Below are 26,828 nucleotides of genomic sequence, written 5' to 3' on the forward strand. Positions count from 1 at the left end.
CAACATTGTGTTTGTGCTTTCGTCTTCTAAAATTTATTTAGCTATTATAATAAACAATGACATTTGTTCAAACATCTTAACATCTTTATTAAGCAAATAACATTATAAATAAAAAAAAGTGCATAGAAAAATTAAACAGGTTTAGAAATATGTATACAAATATTTACAAACTCAAGGTTTATTTGTACATGGTAACAAAGACGTAAATTTAAAGAGCACATATTTTCTCATTATGTCTTTTACACTTACTTTAAAATAACCCTATTTTATATATATATATTTATATCTTTATATATGTGTATATATAACATACAGCTTTCTTAACAGATCCTGGGAGAGATGGTCAGGGTAACTTCAGCTTTTGACTAGTGCTTCTGCATCCTTCATTGCACACACACATTCACACAAATAACATATACACACACACACACACACACACACACATACACACAGACCAGGATATTAAAACCATGTAATTTTTACATCATCAACCTCTTATTTTGCATCAGTATTCCCAAACATCTGTCTAAACAGCTGAGGTAGAATCCTTGCAAGGAGTTGGGAGTGACTCTGCTCTTGTTGTTAGCTAGATGATTGACACAAGTTAATCTGGGCTCCATCCCAGTGATTGGACATGCAAAAGGGAAAATGGGGATTGATAATAAAGAGAAAATGTGAAGCGAATTAGTTCTGTATCAAACCTTGAGAAAAATGGATGAAGGAAAAAATAATAATAAAATAAATCATCGGCTTGGGTATGTGTAAAAGTGCTCACCTCACTCCTGTGGCTGATTTTAAGACTGTCAGTAGACTACAATTTTAAAAAAAGAGAGAAAAGAAATTTAAAAAGAAAATAAAAAGGGTTAAAAAATGCTTCAGAACAAGTTCTGTCATAAGAAAAACAAAAAAATTCAAGTAAATTAGTGAAACAAAGGACATCTGTAAACAAAACAAAGAATGCAAAAGGGGGAAATCTGCTAATACACTAGACCACCACCAATTATACACAGCACAACCTTTTACCATTAAAAATCAAAACATGAATAAATATTACTACCAATTGGGACAGTGTGTGAATTCAATTAGCCTCGTCACCAACAGCACTGAACATCAACTTACAATAACAATTATTTTAAAGGTGCTGAATGCTCTGTCAGCTCCATGGCAGCAACATTCAGAGCATCTGTGCACCCTGTTCTTAACAAACGTGGTGCAGGCGCTGAACGGACACACTCAGTAGCAATGCGTTTTACCAGTGCTCTCCCTGATTTACAGAAACTAGCAGGTCTCACACAGATGAAGATAATTTGTATGTTTATTCTTGTGCAACTGTAGGGCAGCAAAGTCTTATTGCAATAGGTAATGAGTATCTGCCATGAGTGATAAAATAGATACTTAAAAACTGATTTTCACCACAAATCTTCACTTTTGGCTTGGGTAGTGTTTGCTACATACACTGTACATGAAGAAAACACCAAAACAAAGTATTTAAGACACGCGGAACTATGACACTTTGTTACTGACTGGAAACGATAATCTGATTTAGAACTTACATGAAGAGATTGAGTAAAAACAAGCGGACCATAAGATACCAAGTGTAAAACTTAGCACGCACTAAATAACCCCATAATGATAAGTGTACTGCTTGAGTGCATAAATTTAAGCTGGGTGACCACAGCAGGGTGAATAAACAGCTAAACCATTCCTGATTTGCAAGACATTTTTAGTCCAACTAAAGACAAAGCTTTCAAAGTTTAGCACCATGGTTGTTTTCTTATTCACAAAAAACCAAAACATCTAAAAACGAAAACATCGAAGTGTAAATTGTTCAATGTACGATAAAACACACAATTACAGGTTCAGGTGAATGTATGGCTCAAGAACAGACATTACCATTGCACGGAGGGGGCTGTAAGGTTCCTGTCACTAGAGGATGGAGCGATCATAACAACACGTGTACTATGGACAGACAGATGCCCCCACCCATCACCCCTTCCTCCTTTCCAAAAACAAAAAAGGAATCAAAGTTTAGATGCAAGTTCTCAGCAATGATTCAAACAGATAAGGCTTGTTGTATCAGAAATGTTGTAAAATGAAAGTTTTCTCCTCTTATTGAGACCTTTAAAAAAAAAAAAAGAAAAGAAAAAAAAAGTCATTATATCACTTCTGAGCAGCCAGTGTTTGGCCAGTTTCATAGTGGCTACTACCCTCCCTCCTGCTGTGCTTACTGACCACAGCCTTCCCCAAGCCTGATCCAGTGCCACCTTAATTTAAGGCTTACTAATAATCGGGATCCACTCCTTTTCAGAAGGAGCTCTCAGTTAAGGAAGCGTCGACATCGCCGAGCCCCACAGTTACAGTTGAGTTTGTTGCTGGCGTCTTCGATGGGGAACTTGTAGTCATAGGTGAGCTCCTCCCCCCTGTAGATTTTCCTCAGGGCAAAGATGACGATGTGCTTCCGACCCTCCACGTTGATCACTCGTGAGTAACAATTGGGCTCACAGGAGTGGTTGATGAACCTTGCTGCGTTGCCGTGCATGGTTGCATCCACCACATCAAAGTCATCAATGCGGAACATGTAGCAGCCGATGCCCTGTAACAGCAAAAATTAAAGCTAGTGGTGTATTTTCTAACCCATCTCAACTTGAACCCTTAATTACTGTGTTTAAGTCATTTAAAATTAAAATGTGACTTCTCAAAAACGATAAGCCAAACAAACCTTGCTATCATAGTACTTTTCTCTTTTGTCAGTGAGCACTGAGCGAATGACGATGCCGGCATACTCGATGACCATCTCCCCTGCTTCGATGTTCCTCTTGCAGAACAGACCACGCCCATGAATAGCAGACCTACAACACATTAACAATTCAGACACGACTGGGTCGCACAATCTGGGCTGCAGGGATTCCTTAAAATAATCACAATAATAACAACAACAATGGTAAAAACATTTAGTGTGGTAGATAATTACCCAAAATTCTTTGCTACTGAAAAAGTACAAAAAAGTACAGCGAGGTAATATGAACCAAAAATGAATATCCCAGTATTTCTAGGTTGAATGGTGGTTAGGGTTGTATATATTTTATTTAACTCAGTACCAGACATCACAAGCATTTTAAGTTAAACTCATATTAAATTGCTTTCATTATTTAAAGGACCATCTATGCTCCCTTTACTAGGGCCCGACTGATTGATCAGGCGGCCGATTAAGTCTGCAGATTTTTTAAAATAATCCACATTGGCTGGAGTTTTGCTAATTAAATGCAGATATATTCTTAATTTTTTCATAAATCAGTAAATGCTGTTAAGTGTCGGAGTTGCGCGGAATGTGGTTGCGCCATTTGTCCACTAAATGGAGCTCTGCTTGAGTGCGTGGGCAGACTTCACCAGCATCAGCTACGCCGTAACCAACCTTATGCAGACACCGTGTGAGTATAAATCCAGCTTAAAATACAGCCATACAACATAAGAGAATGGGCTTAAGTTACTCTATGTCCGTTTGTGTTAGCAATATCATCGCTGTATTTATTTTAACCTAGCATAGGGTTGGCTAACATCTTAAAATGCCATAAAAATACCATAAAATACTAAGACCCTTAAAATACCATAATTGTACAAAATGTTTGAGAGTACAAAACGACCGTTAATTTCTCCGTCAGCTGCGTGTTGATGCATGTTGATTTTAATGAGGAGCAATGTGAACAAAAAGTGTGAATAAATTTTTTTTTTTTTTTTTTTTTTTAAACTTGTCCTGTCCAGCAGCGTAACAGGCAGAATGATGGTGTGGCTACTGTGTTGTGCCGAACAAATTCAGAAATTTATGGGTATAAGGCTCTTCTTGATAATCTATTTATTTTAAATGACAGAATTTATGGAATCTTGCTGGACCTGACTTCCCCAGATTCAGAGCCAGAAATACTAGAAAGAAAGACAGACAGACAGACAGATAGATAGATAGATAAACAAACAATACTAGAATGACGTAGTTTCAGTTTGTTCAGCTGTGCACGTTTCCATGATGACCGTGACACTATCGGCATAACACTGGAGCAGGAGAAACGCTTCATCTGCTCCTCCTGGAGCAAGACGCTTCCATCTTCAGCTGCCTGAGAAAATTTTGAAACCGCTCATATTTGTGTCTGATTTTCAGCTGGTTGAGGTGTTTTCCGACATGTGCACTCTGTCCTTCGACGGAAACCTGTGTGTGCGCCCACGTGTCTGTGTGTGTGCTCACTGCTGTGGACACAGAGCAGCTATGACATACCGTCTATAAAGCAGATAAATAGCATCAGACTATTTACTGTTTGATAAAAGAACAATTGTAAAGGTTCTAGAAGAAATGTGACTTTCAATGACCATGTAGGATTAATTTCAAATACAAATGCATGGTGACATCACTTCCTGTTGTGCCTGCGGTCTTAGTATTAGTTGCTAATGTGAGCAGTAATATGCTGCAAAATACTTTGCAGGTGAATGTAATCCGCACTGGTGAATGAAAACATCTGAATTTGACTTTATCTCAAGGAGGAGCTGATTTTGGATAGAGGAGACACAGGGAACCAGTTGTGTGTAAATATGCTAAGATCTCGCCAATCCTCGGTAAGTCACGCAAGAGTAGGGTCACGTTACCGGAAAAGAGGCTGTATAAAAAATAAATAAATAAATAAAAATAAATAAATAAATATTTAAAAAACAATCAATCAATCTCCATAGTTTATTAATCGATATTGGATTTATTTAATTTGAATATATAAATATAAATTGATAAATCGATTTTTTTAAACCCAGCCCTACAACAAGCACTTCTCCTGTGATTGTTTTAAAATCCAAAAGGTGTCTATTAAGACATGAGTGATCACCATAATGTGTAATGAAGAAAAAAAAATGAAAAATAGGGATACAGGGCTGAATATAGAACACTGTTGTAGGATATTTTTTACAGTTTTAGCTTTTTATCTACAAATATATGAATTGTTTGCCTTTGTGACTGCAAGTCAATCAGGAAAAGTCTGAGGAATATTCAGTTAACAGACAGTTACAGCTTTGTTAGGCAGCAGGACACCAGGGTTAAGGTATCTGAATGGTAGCAGGGCTGTTCTGGCAACATTTAGTCACATCGTCTCCAACATGTTGCTGCCTATAAGTGTAGTTTCTTCTTAAAAAATAAAGCTTTAAAACGTGTCATTATTGCCAGCTTAAAGTGCAGCTCTGGTCTTGCTAACAAGCACAGGAGGAAAGGTGGGAGCGTTTAAATTATGTCTTTCTCAGAACAAAAAACCCTGACTTCCTTTTTCTTTCCATTTCCAAGCAACAATCACACAACTGAAAACTCAGAACAGAAATATTTTTACCCACATCTAAATACGCAAAACTATTTCTTCTACGAAAATAGAACTCCAAAAACAGTTAATCAATTCCCACACACCTCAGCTTTGGTAAGTGTTACATCTAAAAGATGTAATTTAACTTAACTCATTTAGCTATCATGGTAAGTGCCTCATCTCCAGACTGCACTGTAATGTTAAACGAAGAGCTGACCGAATTATATGTTCAGACTAAAATTGGTACTACTTTTGTCAATTATGTTCAATTTTTCACCATAAAAACAGTTTTTAACCAGGCCCTTTACGCACTTCTTCACCCGATGATCATAGCACTGTCAAAAGGGGGTTTTTTGGTCTATTTTAATGTCACAATGCAGTATGATAAGATCAGTGCGACCAGAAACAAGAGTTTTGTATGGTGCGTTTTTGCACAGCTGCATCCGTTCAGGTGTGCATAATCTACAGAGGTTTTGTTTCATTACTTTAAACAGGATGTCAAACATTTTAGTTACATTAAAAACAAGACCAAAGGTGTTGCCTTAGCTTAGTTTTAAAACCTAAAAATAAACGTCAGTTTAATCTAATTGTACTGTATTACACACACAAAAAAAAAATAAAATAAAAAAAATAAAAACATTTTCAAGCATTAAATGAAACTTATTGTTGGGAACAAAGCTGACCTGTACACTCCTACAGCCTCCTTCGATGTCCTTTCCAGGTGTCTGAAGCGCATGGCCATGGGCAACTCCAAACTAGTAGCACGTCTTAAAAACAAGAATTAATTTACTTAAATATGCCAAAAGCTACAATTTGGCCCAAGAAAATGTTGCAACAAGCAGGGGTAAAGCCGGACCTTGTGGACTTCAAAAGAACCTCATCTTCCTCATCATCATAAAGCCCAATGTCAGGAAGCTGTCTGTGCTGAGAAGCCAGGAAGTTGAACATATCAAATGTTGACTTCCTGTGAGGACAGAGAAAATATAATCAGATTTAAGTGAGTACGGTCACTTTAAGTCATAGTTCTCATTAAAAAGTGATGAAAAAGGATACCTGACGTAGAGCTCAGAGCGGGCACAACCGCTGGGATTAACAGGAAGATCGTCCTCCTGGCTAAACTGTTTAAAGAAACGGAAAGTGTGACGCTGACAACGGTGCGCTCCTTCAAGCTGTTCCAGCAGGAACACCACTGCATCATGGATCAGTCCCATCATATGGGCAGCAGTGATCCTCTGTAATGTCAGAGGTCTCAGTCTTGCTATTGCTCGTGCCTCCTGCACACCATCTATCACTGTTTTCCAAGCCACTGCAGGGAGAGATAAGAATCAGATGCTTATGTGAAACCAAACAAGATAAAATTGCTAAACTTTTCCAATAATTCAGATATTTAACTTACCCTCAATGCTGTCAGCCTCTACACTGAATCCATCATCACTGGTTATCTCAAATTGCAAATGTGGATGCTCTCTGTTAGCTGGACATTCCTCATCTTCATCAGATGGCGCTGGTTCATCATCCGACACAGTAGCAGCTCCTAATGAAACACAATACATAAGATCATTTGCCATTTTAAAGAAAACCTGAAGTTTTAAAGTAAAAGTCACATTTTCCGTTGGTCAAATATTTCAGGCAATAGTACCAGAGTATTTCTTCCAGTCAGTCAGGCTGCTGTGTCCCACTGGTTCCCATTCATGCTGTTTGCCTTGTTCACCCAGTGACAAGTAATTCCAAGGCTCAGATCTGGGAAGCATAAAAAATACAGAAATATGAGACACATAAGACACAAATTACATAAACATTATAATTACAGGGAAAATTAAAAGCCTCATTTATGAAGAATGTGGGAGGGGCTTAAATGTAAATCACAAATTAGCCCACTTGTCAAAAGTGTCACATTTAAATAAATATTTTAAAATCTGCACTAAGCTCCAGTATAATGGCACAACATGATAATGAGTAATCTTACTGAAATAAAAACTTACGCTGAGCTGTCTGAATCACTTCTGTGCTCTTCTCTTAACTCGTCCAGGTTCAGGACTCCTTTCACTGTGGGGGTTTTTATGCGAACTCCTGACACCCTGCTGGGGACACTTGGAAACATTGCTTTCCGATGCTCCTCATCTTCACTGATGGTCTCCGGCGGTAGGAAGTCAACTTTAGACTTCTTTGTGACAATGCGGTCTGAAAGCGATGACACTCTCTTCATGCGAACATGCGTGCGAGGACGGGTTGCAGGAGCTGGCGTTGGGGATGGTGAGCGAGGCGATGTTGGAGGCTCTGGTTCAATTAAAAGGCCAGGTGGCAACACCAGTGAGGATGGGCTCATTGTTCGAAGCCCACTCCACTTGGGGGTGTAATTACTCGCCATTGCTTGATTGATAATTGCTTGGGCACTTTCAGCAGGAGTCAATGGATTGTTTTCAGGTGGCAACATAGGCTGACCTGCAGCCTTAGATGACTTGGATTTTCTGGATGAATTAGTCTCTTTCTTTTTCTTTGGCTTTTTCAACTCTGGGACTATTTCATCTTTTGGTGTTTTTGTGTTTTTTTTCACCTTTTTCACATTAACTGATGCCACAGCACCATTGTTATTTTGGGTGAGCAGCTGTGTGACTGTAGCTGGATTCTGAGCTGCAGGTGTGACTGACACAGGGGCTGCTGGGGTAATGCTAGCCCCTGCTGGAGGAGCTGTGACATTACCAGCTGCTGCCAGCGTGGCTGAAAGTGCATTGCTCTGTAAAAGGCTAGCAATCTGAGTGACACAATTATAGGAAGGGGAATTGGGAGTGGGCAGCTGAAAGGTGTTGCTTTCTGGGTTTTTCACAAAAATCTGCCCAAGGCGATTCACCAATAGCACATGTGGTGTAGGATCCACATTTGGACCTCCCACCTCCTTAACAGTGAGGATGGCATGACCAGGTAAAGCCTGGGGTAATGATGGCTGTTGCGGCTCCATAGTTGGTCTGGGTGTGGAGAAGTTGATGGAGATTGTGTGACCGGATGTGGCTTCCTTTTGCACAGATGAGCTGTAACCATTTAAGATCACAGGAGCTGAGGTGGTTGGTAATGGTGTTGAAGCAGCTGAGCAGTGAGTGGACAGTCCAGAAAGAGATGACACTGAAGCAGAGGAAGAAACAATGGAGACAGCAGCAGAACCGAATGGCTGTGCTTGTGTGGAGTACAGAGGTACTGAAACATTACAGGATCCTGCTGGGGGGCAAGTGCCTACTCTAGCTGGTAAGCCTGGATCATTTAGAGGGGCAAGATTTATCTGCGTTTGAGACACATCTCCAACAGGAGTGACAGTTGTCAGTTTAGTAGACAAAGGATCCAAAGATTCTTGTGCAGCTGTTACCGGCTGAAGTGTAATACTTGTTAGAGGAGGCTGACTGAAACCTGGTAAACAAGAATACATCTGAAGGGACTCCACAAGGCATTGTGAGGGGTTTTGTACATCTGCAGACATTAAAGGGGAGGGCTGCAGCAGACCTAGCAGGGAGTCTTGGGTATTATCAGCAGAATCTGCTAATGAAGGCTCAATCACGTTAGATCTTAAGTGGTTCATCATCACAATAGACTCCTCATTTGATGATGCAAAGTCACAACTTTCAGGCTCTGAATTCAGGCCTTTACAAGTGTCAGACTGTTGGGTTTCAAGTGTTGTGTCTTCCTGTAGCACAGGAAGCAGCTCTGTGAAACGTGGGCTGCCGTCACATCGCTCAAGAACAAGAGGTGCTGCAGATGTCAAGCCTACACTAGAACCTACTAATAACTCATCTGAATATGATGTGTCAGCAACCTTAGTGAGTACATTGGAAAAACCATCACAAACTGGAGTAAAAAGGATGGCTTCCTGATTTACTGAAGGAGTGTCAGAGCTTCGACTAGCATCACAGGATTTAGGTGGCTGCAGGTTTGAGCTGTCACAAGTACCTTTAACAGCAACTGACATGGTAGCTGATGAAGACTCTGTTTGCTTATCATCAGATGGTGTGTCAGGGGCTTGTGCATGGTTTGTAGTTTCTGAGTCAGGAGCATTTTTATTATTTGGGTTCTTGTTTTGTATCCGATTTTTGACAGACCCATCAATCTTCTGAGCATCATCAGTGGTTGCTACACTTGCATCACTCTCTGTACCATCATCTATCCCATCTAGCTGAGCCATGGGACGGGAGGAAGGAGAGGCGGGGGACTTGGACCGATCCTTGGACACTGGGCAACTTACTATTGTTCGTGAAAAATCAAAATAGTGCTCCATGTCATCGTCAGAGGATGTGTTGCCCAAGTCTTCCCTGGCTGAGGCTGCAGATCGTGGAACATTGACAACAAGTGTCTTCCTCTTATGTACTTCTTGAGTTCTTCCCCAAAATTCCTCCTGATCATCACCTTCCACCACTATCTGCCCTCCACAGTTCATTGCCACTCCTTCATTCAGGAGTGTTTCTTCAATCTCAAGCTCTGTCCGCATCTCCTCACCCAAAGTCATACTAGGATCCTTGTGGAATGAACTGTAGGGAAACTCTTCATCGTCTCTCTGTTTATTTAAGTCACCATGGGGGGATGTACCATTTGCTGGGGAAGCATCTTCAGGCTCTGGTGATGCTAAGAAGTTGTGTGGCACTTCAACTGAGTCTGACTGACTCAGATCAAACGACAGTCGATTTCTGGGTAAATGCTGCATGGAAGAAGAGTATGGCAGACTTACAGAGGCTGCACTGTCTGGCCAAGCAGACTGAGGAAAGAATGATGAGCTGCAATGTGTTATTGTATTCCCAGGACAACGGGCCGAGGAAGTGTTTCTACCTCCAACTGGGCGGGATGATGGACAATTCATCATGTTGTCAGAAGTACCGAGTGGGAACAGGGGGGAAGTTGGCAGGGAGGATTTGCCAGCACGGAGGGTTATTGGTCCTGTTAGAGGACCTAGAGGAGGAGGGGACATGCAAGCTCTTAGACCTGGTGTCTGTGAGTGAGGGCTGTGCCGACGAACTCTTCGAGTTTCCTCCAGATCACTTATTGTCAGAATGTGGTGGGGTTTTGTCTGGGTTACACCTAAGAGGAAAACAGAATTAACAAAGCTTAAAACTTAATATCAGAAAAACTTGTGCACTAACAACCGTTAATATATAAAGTATTCTGGTCACACACAATATGAAACTTATGCAGTCATGTTTTACCTGGGCATGGCAGAGGTCGGGACATTCCTCCAGCAGGTCTCCTGTGCAGGGGATAGCTGGGTACCTTCGGCCTTGCACTGTGATCTGATTTTGGGAGAGGACCTGGGACAAAAGTTTCTTCTGCTGGAGGTTGTGTTTCTGTCAGGTCAGCGTCTTGGGATTCAGATTCTGAAGATTCATACAGAAGGTTTATAAAACAATTAGTGTATTTAATCAGTCAGTGTTTGGTATGTCATTTTTATTGCTTCTTTTTTCAGATGAAAAACACACACCTGATAGCTGACAGGGGCTGTGAGCAATGGTCTGATTGTCTCCTTGGTTGGGCATCTCCTCAACAGGTTTCTCTAGAACAACAGGCCGGACCTCCCGGACTCTACATGTATACTTGCACCGGCGTTGTGGGTTAACTGTACTCCAGTACCATCGAGAACACCTGGGGAAGGAAAAGGAAAAGCATTGTTCAAATATATGTTGTCTGCCATTTTAATTCTTATTAAATATGTTTTTGTTTGATTAAAAAAAGAGGATGACAATATCCCTATCAATTAATGTAAATTAATCTATTTATTTCCATTTCATTATTTTAGCATTTATAACCATATTTATTCCTCCCATTAATAAATTTATTTATGCCTCTTTTTTTTAAAACATTGATAAAGAAAGGACTACATGTAAAGTGCATTTCATTCTCCGTGGCATATGCACACAGGATTTATGCAATTAGCTCTGAAAATAAAAGAGAGACAGCAACTTACTCAAACCCCACAGGAAATAATTTGCCTTTCCTGGCTGAAAGTTCAGAAAGAACACCCAGCTTTTCAATCTGTAAGGAACCTGCGTTCAGATAAAGTGGATATCAATTATTAGATTCAACACCAGCTCATACGATAAGCAACATAAAGGAGAGAGCCAAGAAAATATTTACCAATCATCACATTGATCAGTTCTGGTTCCAGTCCAGTCAAGAACTTTCTGCGAAGGCTGATCCCCTCAAATTCCACATAGACTCTTCGGTTTACTTCAAATTCTTGACCAATAATCATCTTTAAAACAAAGGCAACTCAGTAAGAAATGAATTCAGAATTCAATATCACGCCTTTTAAGTGTTGCAACATTAAATGAGATATAAGCTGGAGGTGCAGAAATTACCCTGCCGCTGATGAGATGCCGGTGTTTGTAGCAGTAGACCTTTTTATCATCCTGGAACACACACTGCCGGGAGCGGGCACACATGAAGTGGTAGTTACTCTGACAAGATGTTAAGCAGCAGCCCACAGTGGCACCCGTCTGATTGCAGCGTTCACATCGCTGTTAAGTTTAAGAATTATAGGGACGACAAACAAAATGCAAAAGTTTAGACAAATAGAGGAAAAAGCAAACATTCACAATAAATCAGATCCATCAAAGAGTATATCCAGAATTGTTTGCAATATCAAAACCAGTACTACCAGATAAGGATCTTCTTTCTGGTTTCCAATAAATTAAACTCAGACTTCAACAAATACTTGAACTGAATCTGACTTGAATGAGAATAAACATGAACAAACCATTAAGCGTCCCCTTGTGACGGCGCTGTGCACATGCAGCAGAGAGCCATTGTCTTCTTCAAACACCTCAGCTGACCACAGACAGCAGTTGACATGAGCCCACTCATTCTGGCCTAGATAGAGCAACCTGCCAGCTTCCTATGGAACAACACACAAAGGTGTACTGAATAAAAACTGAAGCTCTATGTCCAGTATTTAGAAGCAATGCTAATGTGTACGGCATCACTTACATTGGGTTTGAGATCTCCATATTTTTGGCACAAAGAGCACTGCCTCTCATCATCTTTAGACCATCCAGTGTCAAGATCTGCTTTTGAAAGCCTACCTCTTTTACCTGTAGGAGAGGTTTATGAGTATATGAGTTACAAACACCAAACAAAACTAATTATGAATCACCAGTTTCATCACCACCTTTCTGGAAACGACAGCGTTACCTTTGATTCTGACAGCCCTGCTGGTTTTGAAGTGGTTCCGGCTTATTGGCTCCCCAGACGTTGGAGAAACTCCCCCTTCCTCCTTTATATCTAAGCTTTGTCCATTGTCCTCCTGCAGAAGACCCAGCGGAGGCCTGGACAACAGCTCCTCCCTTTCCTGCCACTGGGCGTAAACATGCTCCATTGTAGGAGGATGAACAGCATGGGACAGCATCCCCCTAAAGAAACAGTCAAGAGTTCAAAAGCTCTTTTAATGCTATATAAAAACAATTTAATGTGCTATATGTACACACGCAGAACGATCACAGACCATCTAAAAGGATCTTGAAATGATTTTTTCCATGAAGGATGGACAAATACACATATTTCTATAAATCAGTTTTAAGTCATTTTTACTCACATCGGCAAGTCTTTGGTAGAGGTGTGCCACACCTTTGGGTCTTGGCTGTTGAACCAGTTAAATACCTCCTCAAGGAGCTAAAAAGAAAAATGAACAAATTAGTTATGAATGCTTACTAATCATTTCAGTCAACAGTGCCACCTTGCAGGTTTAACACTTTCAACTGGAAAAATCATTTTAATTTCAGGGGTAATTCAGTCATAGCACCTTTAAGTAATAAGAGCGAGCCAGGGCAGTGGGTCTTCGTTCCTCTGGAAGATCTTCCTCTTGCTCAAGCCTCTTTCGCACCACCTGAACCACATCTTCATGGAACATTTTCTATTTGAAAAACAGATTTTAAATATCTACTGAACTGTTGACATTATTGTTACATACTTACAAGCTTGATGTCATGTCATGCATACAACATCTAGATACCGTCAGCACAGCGTCACGATCCAAAAACACAATATGTTACAGTAGAAGCCGCTCAGCGAGTTATAGCTTTCAACTCTGATTCACTGCAACGTAGCATTAAAGATGTGGGACCTCTGGTTTGTCTGAGTTTCTAAAGACCAGTAAGTCTTATTTTAAGGTAAACACCAACAATGATGGAGTCAAGCAAGTAGAAGTCTTCAAAAAATTACTTTTTTTTATGTGCGTAAAAGAATTTAAGATCAAATTCAACAAGGTGTATCTGCTCACAATGTTTGACAGCTTGAATATGTGTAATGTTTCAACTTTACAATATTTCTCAATTTTTACTATATTAAACTATTTAAATTGTTTTTGTTTATTTACACAAACAGATTCTGTACTCACCAGCGTAGTATAAAGACCTTTGTCAAACTTCTTGCCAACAGCTCGGAGATCACATGCCGGCCGGCCTTCTATTCCACTGTCAGGGTCGACCAACTTCTCACACTGCAGTACCAATACACATTCAACATAGTTTATTTTACCATTTTTACCACGATATCAGTTCGTCTACACAGTAAACATATTCCAGGAAGTAAAACACGATCTACCACCGCTTCTTAAAGATATTAAAATGCCACATATTTGTCATCACATTTGCATACAAGGAGGCCAGGTTTCCTACCTGTGAGCACGTAACAAGGTGCTGGGTGAGGGTGGAGGAAAGTAAGCAAGCTAGAACCTTCTCTACTCCAGCCCTGAGCTCAATGTACAGCAACTCTCTCCAGGCGCTGGGCTGGGTCACACTGCACGGGCGGCATGAATACACCACACTCTCTGGCAAGCTGGACAGGATCTCATACAGTTCATCTGAAAATATTTTGCAGGCAAAACAAATTTAGGATGGAGAAGGGGTGATGTGCACTTTTTTTCCCCCTTGGCATCTGACATTTTCATTGAAAAGCCAAAAGAAAAATACAAGCGTTACCATCAGAAATAATGAAAGTTATCACCTGTTAGATCTTCACACTTGGCATGTACCCAATGGTTACATGTGCCGCACTGCATCATCTGACTATCATAGTCATTGTCCTCATAACACTTGAAGCAGATTGGGCAGTAGTTACCTAAAAGAAAGAGGAATTCAGTCACATTTAGCTACAACATGAGTAATGTTTGCAAAAAGAGGGAATACATAAAGAAAAAGAAGCTGACCAAATGATAAATTAATCTTTGAGTTTAAAATCTTCCCTCACCTTGTTCATAGAGTTTTGAACAGTCTGGACAGAGGCCTTTGTCATGGTTCCACTCAGTGTCCCAACTCTTTCCAGGCGTGACACCACAACTTTTACACCTGATGCATGTCATACAAACCTGGAGATAAACAATAATATTAGTGGGAGAACATGTGATGAATTTACTGTATGTCTTTGTAAATCCTGAGAAACTTACCCAGGTTTTCCTCTTTTTGTTTTGTTTTGGATAATTAGGCCCCAAGCAGGAAGCATGATAACAGTTCTGGCATCGCTCACACTCTAATAAAGGCTGAGAGAGGCAATGTAGGGACAAGATGTGATTCCTGCAGACTGAGCCATGCTAAATGTGAAAAAGGTAAATAAAGCAGATTATCCATTTGTACCTTTGAGAACATGTTTTTACTGCCACACACGTGACAAAACTTGCATCGTCGGCAGCACCAATTTTCCTTGTTCTCCTCAGAGGGCCGCTCCGCTGGCTCAAGGCAAAACTGGTGGAAAGGTTCACAGCACACTTGGCAATACAGCATCTGTAAAAGGGAATACACAAAAGCAAAACTGTTACTTTCCAGTGGTGCTTAAACATTGTACACCTCTCTAAATTGATAAAAGCACTGTTCACCTCATGTTGCCCTTTACTGGCACAAAGGAAGCAAACGTAGGGAGGCATGAGAGGTGCAGAGGTCAATATACTTAGGCCACCCATATTCCAGACGTTCTCCAAAGTACAGTCCTCCTGGTTTTCAAACAAAAAAGACAATAAATGACAAGATTGCCAGTAGTTGCTATAAACAGAGAAATCTCTACGAACTTACAACTGTGGTGGGTGGGAGTGGACATTTTTGCCATGTTGTTGCTGCACAGTGGGAAAATTTAGTTGCTGAGAGGTGGACTGAAATGTTTGAGTTCATTCAAATCCATTGCAACACTATGTTTGTAAAACTAAGTCAAGTAGCGTAACTTAAAATGTGTAATTCAATGGATCATTAAAGGCATTTCTATGTAAATCAAACAGATCAGTAGGGTCGTTTAGGAATTAACCACTGACCTCTACTAGACAAAAATAAAAATAAAGTATTATGTGAACTAATGAAAAAAATTAAATTAAGTGGAGAAAAGAAAGTTCACTATTTAAATAATTTGCATCAACCAAAAACTCTGCTTCTTAGATTTCCCGACAGCCAAAACATTAGAACTACACACGGGTCAACTGAGTGACATATGCAAGGCTAAATTTATTTGTATTGCACATGTCATGTACAAGACAATTCAAAGTGCTTTACATTAAACATTACAGCAGGGTGCAGAAAGACAGTTTATCTTGTTATCATGTAATGCTCTGTAACATCCAGACATTTTTTCATCATTTTTGGAGATGATTCAACATTCCCCATACGATAACAGCACTGTCATTTAGCAGCAGTTTTCCCAAACTGGACAGCAGGGAGCCTTGTAAAAATGCTTATTAACGGCTCAAAGAACTCAACAAAGAGTCTGAGGTGTTCATCTGGCCTTCATACACACCAGTTACAAAACAGATGGGATCTAATAGCATCCATGGGCAGCAAACTCAATCCACACCCCACTCAATAGATCTATTGTACATACCCTTACTTGTGACAACTCCTTTGGCATCATGAAGCAAACCGGTCCATTATGGTCATAATGTCATGACTGCTCTTTATGACCTTATTATTGTGCCTCATTCCTGAGCGAGCAGAGGTTCATTCTGAGTGCAGACACATTTTTTGAAAAGCTGAGTAGAAAATATTTCTGTGCAAAGAATAACTAAATCTGAGGAAATGAAAATAAACAAACAAAATTAATTTCCATGTTTACTTCTGTGTAGCTGCACGATGATAAAACCTTCCCTCAGTTTTATTCATCTGCTCCCTCATTCTTTCTCTCTTCTCTGTGCACTGCCGCAAACTTGTGCACATGCTCTCAGTGAACAGTCTGAGCTCAGTTCTGTCAACATGCTCTCTGAACTTGGCACAACACTATAAATGGGCCATAATTCCAACCAATCACAGGTTCAGAAAAAAAGCCATGATTGGCTGCTTCACTGCATCATGATAACACTGGGAAAGTTGGTTTCTAAGTGAAGACTAGATTTTTTTTTTCATTTCCATATATCTAAAAGTAAATTTATTTTCTGCATAGGGAGCACTGTTAAATTATTTTTACTATGATAAACTGGCATATAGGTAAATATGTCAAGTTGATGTCTTTCTTTCATTTATCTAGGCTACCAGCAACAGGACATACACTAAATTAACCTCTGCTCACTCAGGAACGAGGCACAATAATAACGCCATAGCTCTGTGCATGTGGTAAGACAAGTGTGTGAATTACAATATAATGGAGCTTTAAAAAAAATTGCCTACCTTGAAGTCAACCCTGATTTTGTGAGAAGGTTTAGAAGACTCCACTTCACGCTGCTCAAATCCATGGGCCAGAGCAGCCAGCACACTGGGAGGGGTCTGCTCCAAAGGCCCCTGAGGTGGAAGACCCTGAGAGACAAGAACACCTTCAGATTGGCAATAAGACACAACCAACTGTTGCTCAAGTGTACATTTGTTTGGTTTTTAACCCTTTTCAAATAATGCAGTAAAGAACATGAATAGGGGTGAGTACATCAGGATTTGCAAAACCTTCTGTTTAATAAAGTGGTCTCTTCAAAGACTGCTATATTTAGTATTAGGGCACATTGCAAAAAACGTTGGACAGGGGGCCTTCTTGACTGCAGCCCTTTTCACACAGGATGCTCAAGGCAGTATCACCATCCATTTCCTCTGTAAGTAAAGAGGCGTAATGGAAATCAAAGAGAGACTGCAACCAAACTAGGCTTCAAAGCCAAGACAGAACTCTCCAATCTTACCAACTATAGTTACTGTGTATAAGCACACAGTGTTGCAGCGTTCAGCTTCTTCTGTTTGGCCCGAAGGAGAATAGCCAAACTGGAACAGGGGGCTGTTTAACGAGGACATCTTTTTGACACATATATGCTGCATCTACTAAGTGATGTGGGCTTGTGTTTGTCAGTATTCTACAGACTGCTGACTAACAGCTTTCAAAGAGGACATGAGACAACAACAAAAAAACTATCATGGAAGTTGGTTAAGCTAAAGTTAGACAAACTAAGGAGTTGCTCTATTCCAATTTACCCACCTTCTCAGATTTACGTCGAGCCTGTGGTACACGATGTGAGCTGGTTTTTCGTTGCCTAACTTCATCATCTGAAATGTCTTCCAAGAATCCATCCAGTGAAACAAAGTCTTCAGGACAAGTGAAAAACTATTATTCACGCAGCTTTTTTTTAATATTTTCCCACCAAAAAACATTTAAATTTGAAGAAATGTATTTTCATACTCTACAGATCAAAAGTTACATTCATAATCTGTGATCTCATTTCAGTAAAATAAGTAAATAAAAAAAGCCAATCAGATGATCTCTCTCATAAGTTGTCTGGGGAAAAAATTACCTTGACTGAAGCGAGGTCCTGCACCCCTTCTCCTTGCTGGTGAGGCAGAGCTAGAAAAAGCTTTATCATCCAGATCTGAATCATAATCCACCAAGTCAAAGTAGACACGGGGTTTCACAATGCGCTTTGGCTGCTTCCTTACAGATGGACTGTGGCCGTCACCATGGAGACCCGATGGTGAGTCCAAGGTACCTTCATTCCCTTCATCATTACTCGAATGGCCCCCACTGAAAGATGACCGTCGTCGCTTTGAGGAACCTTATCCCATAAAAAGAATAAAAAACAAATTAAAAAAAAAAAAAAATGTTGCAGACACTGAATGTTATTGAAAAGATGCTTAATAGGAGCATGCTAAAGTGAAAATTCACCTTTGGGTGCTGTTCTTCCACTAAGTCTTTTTGCTTTTCTCTCTTCAATTTGATCACATCTCTTATACCTTACAGATAAAAGGAAAAAAAAGGCAAGAATAAAAAAAAAAATCTTAGTTTTGAACATTATGCTATGCACTGAAACAACCAGTGAAAGTAAACTTACACACAACATTGCCGTTTTGTATTGGGACCACCAAACTTGGGCTTGTCAAGGCAGTTTATGCACTTGCCACAGTCCTCCTCGTGGTTGCAGCCTTTGCAGACTCCACACCTCCGAGAGCGGTATCCAAATGGCCCAAGTCCTTTCCGTTTTGCAAAGTTTGATTGCTTCTTGGCCTTGGTTACCTTTGGATCTGACACTTCAGGGTTGTCCGACTCAGACGGAGACCCAATATCTGCAACAGAAAAATACAACAGGAATGGAAAACCAATACTATTTGCTGGATTTCAAATTATCTAAAAAAAAAGCAGAACATGATTTATTTTTCCAAATTCATGTTTGATCCTATCCAAAACAGCAGTTGTTTAGATAAAAAGAATATGTAATGATTAATATGTTAAAGAAATGGAACTGATTACCAGTCAATATAAATCGATGCATGATGAAAAAAACAAAAAAAAAAACCAAACAAACAACTCACATCATTCAACATTCAAAAACTGGTCTACCAGGATTGAGAAACTGAAACCAGCTTTGACACAACTTGTACTTCTGTTGCCACCAAGTCATTAGAATCAATTGAAGTCAAAAGAAATTTCATAAGAGCATCTCAAGAAAGCAAATTCAGACAAGTTTTCCAATCGGCTATAATTACCTTTAGGGACAGCTGATGGGGAAATGCCAGATCTTTCATGCAGTGGCAAGGCGCTAAGTCTGGGAATGTCATCTGGTACCATGGCTCGAGGCTGCCCGAGCACCACAGAGGCAGCACGACACACATGCTTGATGCGTGGACCACCAGCTCTACGGAATTCCTGGCACAGCGGGGAGATGAGCTGTGGCTAAACAAAACCAACAAAAAAATCATAGTAAGAGACGGGATTTTACAGACCATATTCTTCATTTTCATTTGGACTTCTTTTGCTAGCATATGGCAAAAAACAGAGAAGAAAAACAAGATTCCCCTTATTTGGGCATAATGATTTGATGACTTACTTGTACTTGAAGTGGCTCTGTCTTGACTGAAACATCAGGCTGAAGATGCAGCCTCTGTTTCCTCCTTTGTCTTTTTGAGTTGATATCCGAAGACCTGACTCCAGTTGGGCCAGATAACAGCTGCAAGATTAACAGCAAAACCAACCAGAAAAAACATGTTTATTTATTCAAAAAACCTTTTGAGTATGTTTTCTTTATAACAGAATTAACTTAAGTTATAATGACAAAAAACTGCTTTTACAGAAGAAAACAAAAAAGAAGAACATGCTCATGTTTTTTTTAAACTTACCCCAGAAGACTTTAGTTGCTTCTGTTGGTCAATCTTAATGAGTTGAACCTTTGCTTTCCTGAGGAGATTGAACATTCTTTTATTTGCACCAGTAAGGCGTGCTCTTTGCGGCACTCCCTTCTCCACAGACCCGAGATCTTCAGCTGTGCCTGACTTCTGTTCGGACTGTAACTCTCCTGTGGGTGAGAGACAATGCCATTTGCTGGTCAAATATATGGAGGGATTTTCAGTTTTATCTAATACATCAAATAGCACGCATTTTACATGAATAATTTCATTTGTTTAAATAATGTTATTTCATCACCTGAATGAAGCTCAGCAGCATCTTTCTGTGTTACATTTTCCTCTTCGCCTTGCCGAAATGCAAGAGACTTGGAGTTCATTGCCCGAACACACACAGAAACTTTCCTCACCACCCCAGGAGAATCGAGGTCTTCTATCTTAAGCTTGGACTTTTCTGTGCTTGTATCCCGCTGCCTGAGACTGATGCTCATGGCCTCATCATCGAGTCCTTCTGCCAAATCAACAGAGGGCTGAACAGGTTTGCTCACACTGTCAAGCTCTGGTGTGTTCTTGTTTTTGGGATGTCCCACGTGTGGCTTCTTTAGCCGCTGAAAGATCTTGAGGTGACCTACTGGTTTGTTAAACTTGGGCAAACTTTTCTTTTGAATAACTTCCACAAGGTCAGATGATAATTCTGGAGGCTTATCTGCTGAAGTAGATAAAAACAGATCCTCGTATTTGCTCTCTAGAGTGTTGTCCAGTGTATACACTTCCTCGCTAGATTCTTCTGACAGATGCCACTTGAAGCTCGAGTTTTTTAGAAGGGACTTCTTTTCATCTTTGTCACTTTTTCTCTCAGAAAACAGACTATCGGCAATGTCAAGGCTGTCATCAAGGTCCTGAGCTGAAAATAGATCAACATCTAATTGAGCTTCACTCAATATGTCCTCCTCATCAATTGGAAGGATGGGGGATATTGCTCTCTCTGCCCCTTCATCTCTCCGCTTTCCTGGACGCATCTGCAAACCCAGTTGTAAACCCTTCTTTGGCGAGTTTCTTCTAGGCAATACAGACATGCCAATGTCATCCATAAATCTCTGTGGGGTCTTGATCACTCGTGAGGATCTGGCACTCACAACAGGCATAATGAAGTGCTTGATGTTTTTTACAAACTTTGATTTACTGGGCTGAGCGTTAGTGACATCTGTTTGTCTGCCATCAACTGGGGTGTCTGCTTCTTCCTGCTTCAAACTATCTTTTTCAAGTCCCATTTCTATCAGTGTAGAAATTATTTTGGGTTGTGATTTTGGCCTTTTAGAACCAATAAACTGAAGACCTGCTTTCCTCTTTTTGTACCTTTTGTGTATTCCAATAAGTTTGGAGCTTGGGGATGGTATTACAGCTGTCAAAGAGGTGGAAATGTCACCATCTCCCTTGACAATGTCCTGACTTCCTGAAGACTTAAGAGGAGCAAACTTCCCATCTCTGCCTCTGTGCCTGTGTTTCTGACGTTGGCCAATTACATTTTTACGCCTCTTTTTTACTCTTTTGAGGGTTTTCTTTGATGCTGTTACATCAGTTGCTTGACTTTCCGATACCACAGATTGCTGACTATCAATGAACTGTATATCTGTTTCCTCTTTTACTGGTAGCTGTTTCTGATCTTCTTCCACTGACACAGTGTCCTGTTTGCTCTCTGGCTCAGGGCACTCTTTTGTCTCTGGCGGACTTATCTCAACCACTAAAGGCAGAGCATCTTTCTTTAGTACAGGCTCTATGTTAGTAGAGTCATTTACAGCAGGGACTGTATCAACTGTATCAGGAGAAACAACAGTAGCTTTTTTCTGAACAGCCTTTTTCTGAACAACCTTCTTTTTCCCTGGTTTATTGTTTCTACATCTTCTAGGTTTGGAAGGCACAGCTAATGGTTTGGCCTCTTTAACCTGTGGTTTTACCTCAGTCTCCACTTTCTGTGGAGAAACTTCCCCTGGCACCTGTGAGGGAACATCAGCACTTTCGGAGGTATCCTTGTCAAGAACTTTAGAGTTTACACTGGTCACCTGTGATTGGTCATTCACCAAAACATGACAAGCGTCGTCAGGAAGAACTTGTGAGCTGGAGTCTTCAGTAGAAACCTGAGAGGAAACTTGGATTTGCACTTGTGGAGCATCTTCGTCTTGCGGACTCTTTCTTAGCCTCCGTTTCTGAACAGTCATTGGCATCTGACTGACAGACTTTGTTTGTGGTGAATCAAGACTTGAAGTCCTCCGCCTTAGTCTCCGAGTAGGTGTGGCCTCAGCATCCAGACAGGACTTATCCTCATTAACTTCACTTGGATCTTTGAATACATCCTCTTTCTTTTCAGAGACGGGGCTAATCTGCTGAATCAAAAAGGATGGCTTTGAGCTTTTATGTTTCCCAGGAGAAGAGACCTTTTTAATCTGAAGAGGGGGCACAACTTTCCCAGAGTCTGTTTTAGTGATCTCTTGTGAAGGTGTTTCAGGTGCAGGATCTCCTTCAGCTTCCACATGTGTGTCTGCCTGTTCCAAGTCAGCCTGATTTTGGAGCTCTTTTTCATTACTATCCATCCTTTCCGTCTCTTGTGGGGATGCATTATCCACCTCTGACTTTTTATCCAGCCCCTTCACATTTTTGTCGAGGGCGTCGGGAGGAGGGGACTGAACATCTCTCTCTGCAACTTCTGCCGATACCTTGATAGCACTTTCAGCTCCCAGTGTCTGAGTTCCTCCCTTCGCCAATGTTAAACTCCAGATATATTTTCTCCGTTTTTTCTTTCGAGATGAAGTCTTCCCACTGGCCTGTGAATCATATTTAGGGTTTTTTATCTTTATCAACTTTAAGCTAGGGATCCTCATTTCCTCATTTTTTAAAGTCAAACAGTCAGTGGGTTGTATGGACAAATTATCCGTCTCTGTGGAAGATGACCCCTGGCTTTCTGGCACTTTAACATCTTTATTTAGTCTCTTGCTCTGTCTACGTCTGTCTCTTCCCACCAATGGTTTAGTCTCCACCGTTTGGGAAACTTCTGGCTTGGAGTCTGCCAGAACGGTAGCACTTTGACTTTCGGGTTCAGCTGCACTGTCCGAGACTCTTTTAGAGCTTGGGTTAGTAACTCTACTGCTCCTTCGAGTTACTAGTTTAACTGCAGAATCCGGACCTGCCACTGCTTTCTTTTTCTTTATTACCTTTGCATTTAGTTTTGGCTCAACAGACGCGCTATCCTTAGCAGAGTCAGTTAGTTCTTTTTCTTTTGATTTTTGGTCATCAACCACAACTTTGGCAGTAGTCTGGCCCACAGGATTTGCTGCCTTTACAGCAGATCTCCCCCGTCTTCTTGCAGGTATAGCCCCCGCTCCTTTATCCTCTGCACCTGGTTTATCCTCATGTGGTTCAGTTTTTAATTTGACATGAGCACTTACAACCTGGTCACCCTGAATGTCCTTGGCATTGGGTTGATTCTGAATTTCTTTTATTTTCAGTTTCCTCGCAGATTTTTTCTGAGTCTCCTTTATAGTTTTCATTTTCTTTTTGGCCACCAACTTTATAGTAATCCTTGGTGCTGCTGCTGATGCTCTGCTTTTAGCAGACTGTCTATCAATAGTGTTTTTTCCTTTTGAACCTTTTTTGAAATCCTTGGCTGGCTTTGCTTCAAGAGATGTGCCATGCTTTTCTGCTGAAGATTCTGCATCTTTCACAGGATCAGGTGGGATAGCAACCTCCACTGCTGGCATTTTAAGTGGTAGCTTCTCACTTCGACGTTTAGACTTTGTGTTGACAGCATCGCCTACAAAGTACAGATAAGTTATATTACATACAAATGAATAAATAAATGAGTAATTATAATAATAACACACATTTTACCAAGTATGTTATGTAAAAATAGTTTTTTTGTTTACCTTTGGAAGAATTTTGTTGAGGCATTCGAGGCCCTTTGGAGCCTTTTCTCTCAGCTTCAAATCCTTTGAAGTCATCACCCTTCAAAAATAAAAAGACAAAATATTAATTTGAATCCTATTAAGACTGGACAGCTGGAAACAATCAAACCGCCTGACAAAACAAGAACTCTAAAGGGAAGTGTTTAACAAAAGCTATAGCAACTACACATGCCAAGTAACATAACTTGGAGAACAATCACATTTTCTTTGCATGCTCATAATGCAATGTAGATTAATGTGAAGCATAATGTCGATTTTATCAAATGCAACCATAAAAAATGTGCATGTGCACTTTAGCATATTGTAACATGATTTCATCTCATATTAAAACACATATGAGGAAAAGTGAATGTTTGATTTTTTTGGGGTGAGTTGGTGGGTGATGATATGCGATTTAAACAAATTTGTCTGCCATGGGGTTTTGAAGGACAACATATAAATAGTATCTGAATAAGTTCATATCATCATAGGCACTTATTAGTTTACTACTACTGCATGCACACAGATAGTTTTGTTAGCATTATAAACAACAGTGTTAGGGCCATTTCAATGAATGCAATGTCAAGACCCCATTTTTAAATTACATAGAGAATCATTTTCTTTCTTACATTCGGTAAATATAAAATGCCCTATTACAAAATCAAATGACATTCACAGTATCAGTTAAATGTGTGGAACATTTCCTCATTGGATTTAATGGGAAAGTGTCCCTCATTTGACTGGAACTGTCTGCCAATCAGGGTTGCAACAATGACAGATTTTCACTTTACAGCAACTATCAGGAAATCTTTAGTGTATTAAGATGGGTATTACACAATTATAGTTATCTTATACAATAACTGATCAGAGAGGAAAAACATACAGTACACCAAATGAGGATAGTCACGTTTAATATCATGGTGTTGCAACCCTAAAACCAACACATATATGATAGACTAACAGGCAAAAATATTTAACAACCCATGAAACTCTAAGTTGCATGTACGCCTACCTCACATTAGGTGAGTTTAATATTACATTATTGCTTTCAGTAAGATTGCAAAAAAATTAGAGGGAAACGTGGGTCTGTTGTCAATAGCCAACTCCCTCCAAGCACTTATTCCTCATATTGGCAGGTGCTATCTAAAACTCCGCAAACAACTCAACTTTTCTGAATGAGAATTAGGCACTACTGATAACCTGTGACCTTGAGACCTTTCAATTTTAACATGGGTGCAAATGGCTTTGGCACGCTTCTGCACCACCATTTAAACCTGTCGTGTTTGCTAACACTAGCTAACAGTTAGCCGTCGCATTCTCATGAAAACATTTAAACTCACGTTTGACTGCTAAAAAGCTACACAGGAACAATTTAAAACTTACTAACAGCAAGCTTAAGTGACTTTTATCAGATACAGACTAATGGAGCTGTCTTATGTCAAATAACATTAGAACACAGACAGCTCTGTTCGCATCTGGACAGCGTATGAACGGTAATAGTTAGCAGCTAGCCATTGAGCAAAGTACGGAGGTGCTAGCCGTCCCCCTCTTTGTGTTCGCTATTAGCAAGCTAGTTGCTAGTCTGGCCCTGAAATGAGTGGGCCGTAGATAATTGCGGTGCATGTTTACAAATTGGCATTGTCGCTATATGTCATTCATAAAATACTTGCAAATGTTATCCACGTCTTCACCCTTTAATGTTAAACCTGTTTTTGAGTAACTTAGAGCACATTGCCAATGTAACATTTTTCTGGTTAACTGAAGTGGCATATTGTGTTGCGACTGTTCTTTAAATGCAACGGAAAACTGAACTGTGCTAACACTGGTTAGCATGTAATGTTAGCTTAGCAAGTTTTAAGCTAAAGTTAACGTTAGCCTGGCAGTAGGATGTTGACATTTCTCCATGGCACTAACCAGTCACACTGCTGTGAATAGCACTCACTCATGCAAATTAACGATCACACAAAATGTGAAAAGATGAAATAAAGATACTAACTCCTGGGTCGGTTTGGGACCTCACCTCTTCACTCCCACTAGAGCTGTATCCAGCCTGGCCAAGGATCTTGTGGCTTGCCTCTATCCCAAGTAAACGCAAGTGGGACTGGTCTTCGTTTAACGATAGGACCAGGTTTGCGGGCCTTGGCCCTCCGTTAGTCACATCATCAGCTTCCAAGCCCGATCGTCCGAGTTGCCATCGCTTCTCAGAACGCAAACGACTGCGTGATGACCAAGGCCGACCGGGGAAACGACCTCTGGCCGTTGCGGTTCCACCTTGGCCTCCTACGGCAGCCGCGGTTGCTGATCCGCATCCCGCTGCCGCCATCATTGCTTCAACAACAACACACACTCAGTCGGCTAGCAGTTCGAGGAGAGACAAGAGGGAAGGCGCGAGATGGGAGGGGGGAGCCGCAGTGGTGCAAGGGAAAGTGAGTTTTTTTTTTTTTTTTTTTTTTTTAGGTGAAGATTCAGAAAAGGGAAATATGTGTTTACCGGGTCAAATGGTCATTCATAAATTATACATCACTTCTTAGGGTATAAGCCTTAAAAATATGACTTGAACTCCATCACTTGGATAAATGATTAAAGAACCTGTTTCACTGATGGTTTACATGTATCCTATATATCACTTACATCTATGTTATGTTGTAGATTAATTATTACAAGGTCTACATACTTAACTAAAATAAAAAAAAAGATAAAGTAAAAATAAAAAGACAGAGTAATGGTGGTGAGCTTAAATTTAAGACATTTGTTTTATATTATTATTATTATTATTGTTATTATTATTATTATTATGCTTTTTTAAAATCTTGTGTAATGCTAATAAAATGTGAATGGAAGTAGCTCTTAAATCAAATATCACAACCGACATAACCTGGGATAAGACAATGATTTATCAGAAGAGTTACAATTAACAACAAGAAGTAGAAATGATATTTAAGACACAATAAAGAAGAAACCGTTCTGTAGCATTGACAGTATATGTACTGATGAGTAAAAGTATTATATGTACAATTTTGTGTACTAGCTCTAACAATTGTAGTACAGGAGATGGCAGT

At 40.2% G+C, this 26,828-nt stretch overlaps 1 protein-coding gene across 2 annotated transcripts; it reads right to left on the minus strand.

Annotated features, from left to right (window-relative positions):
* Window positions 1-485: 485 nt before the first annotated feature.
* On the minus strand, window positions 486-26,113 carry kmt2bb (lysine (K)-specific methyltransferase 2Bb). Of its 2 annotated transcripts, none has more exons than XM_041986810.1 (36): window positions 25,790-26,113; window positions 23,752-23,830; window positions 20,136-23,639; window positions 19,832-20,007; window positions 19,543-19,662; window positions 19,202-19,388; window positions 18,550-18,781; window positions 18,384-18,451; window positions 18,016-18,273; window positions 17,703-17,809; window positions 16,919-17,044; window positions 15,154-15,267; window positions 14,915-15,061; window positions 14,728-14,820; window positions 14,532-14,649; window positions 14,289-14,402; window positions 13,961-14,145; window positions 13,681-13,782; window positions 13,087-13,197; window positions 12,880-12,956; window positions 12,480-12,697; window positions 12,276-12,379; window positions 12,046-12,183; window positions 11,648-11,806; window positions 11,424-11,541; window positions 11,254-11,332; window positions 10,771-10,931; window positions 10,499-10,666; window positions 7,304-10,373; window positions 6,961-7,061; window positions 6,718-6,855; window positions 6,375-6,627; window positions 6,178-6,285; window positions 6,005-6,088; window positions 2,720-2,849; window positions 486-2,593 (listed from the first exon to the last, which is right to left on the minus strand). In XM_041986810.1, the coding sequence occupies exons 1-36, from the start codon at window positions 26,093-26,095 to the stop codon at window positions 2,318-2,320; spliced, it is 11,529 nt and encodes a 3,842-aa protein (XP_041842744.1). In that variant the 5' UTR covers window positions 26,096-26,113; the 3' UTR covers window positions 486-2,317. The 2 variants fall into 2 exon arrangements, with proteins under 2 accessions (XP_041842744.1, XP_041842743.1); XM_041986809.1 differs by having other exon boundaries at window positions 25,766-26,113.
* Window positions 26,114-26,828: the final 715 nt, after the last annotated feature.

Source organism: Melanotaenia boesemani, chromosome 6 (genome assembly GCF_017639745.1).
Source record: "Melanotaenia boesemani isolate fMelBoe1 chromosome 6, fMelBoe1.pri, whole genome shotgun sequence".
In the NCBI taxonomy this organism is placed as follows: Eukaryota; Metazoa; Chordata; class Actinopteri; order Atheriniformes; family Melanotaeniidae; genus Melanotaenia; species Melanotaenia boesemani.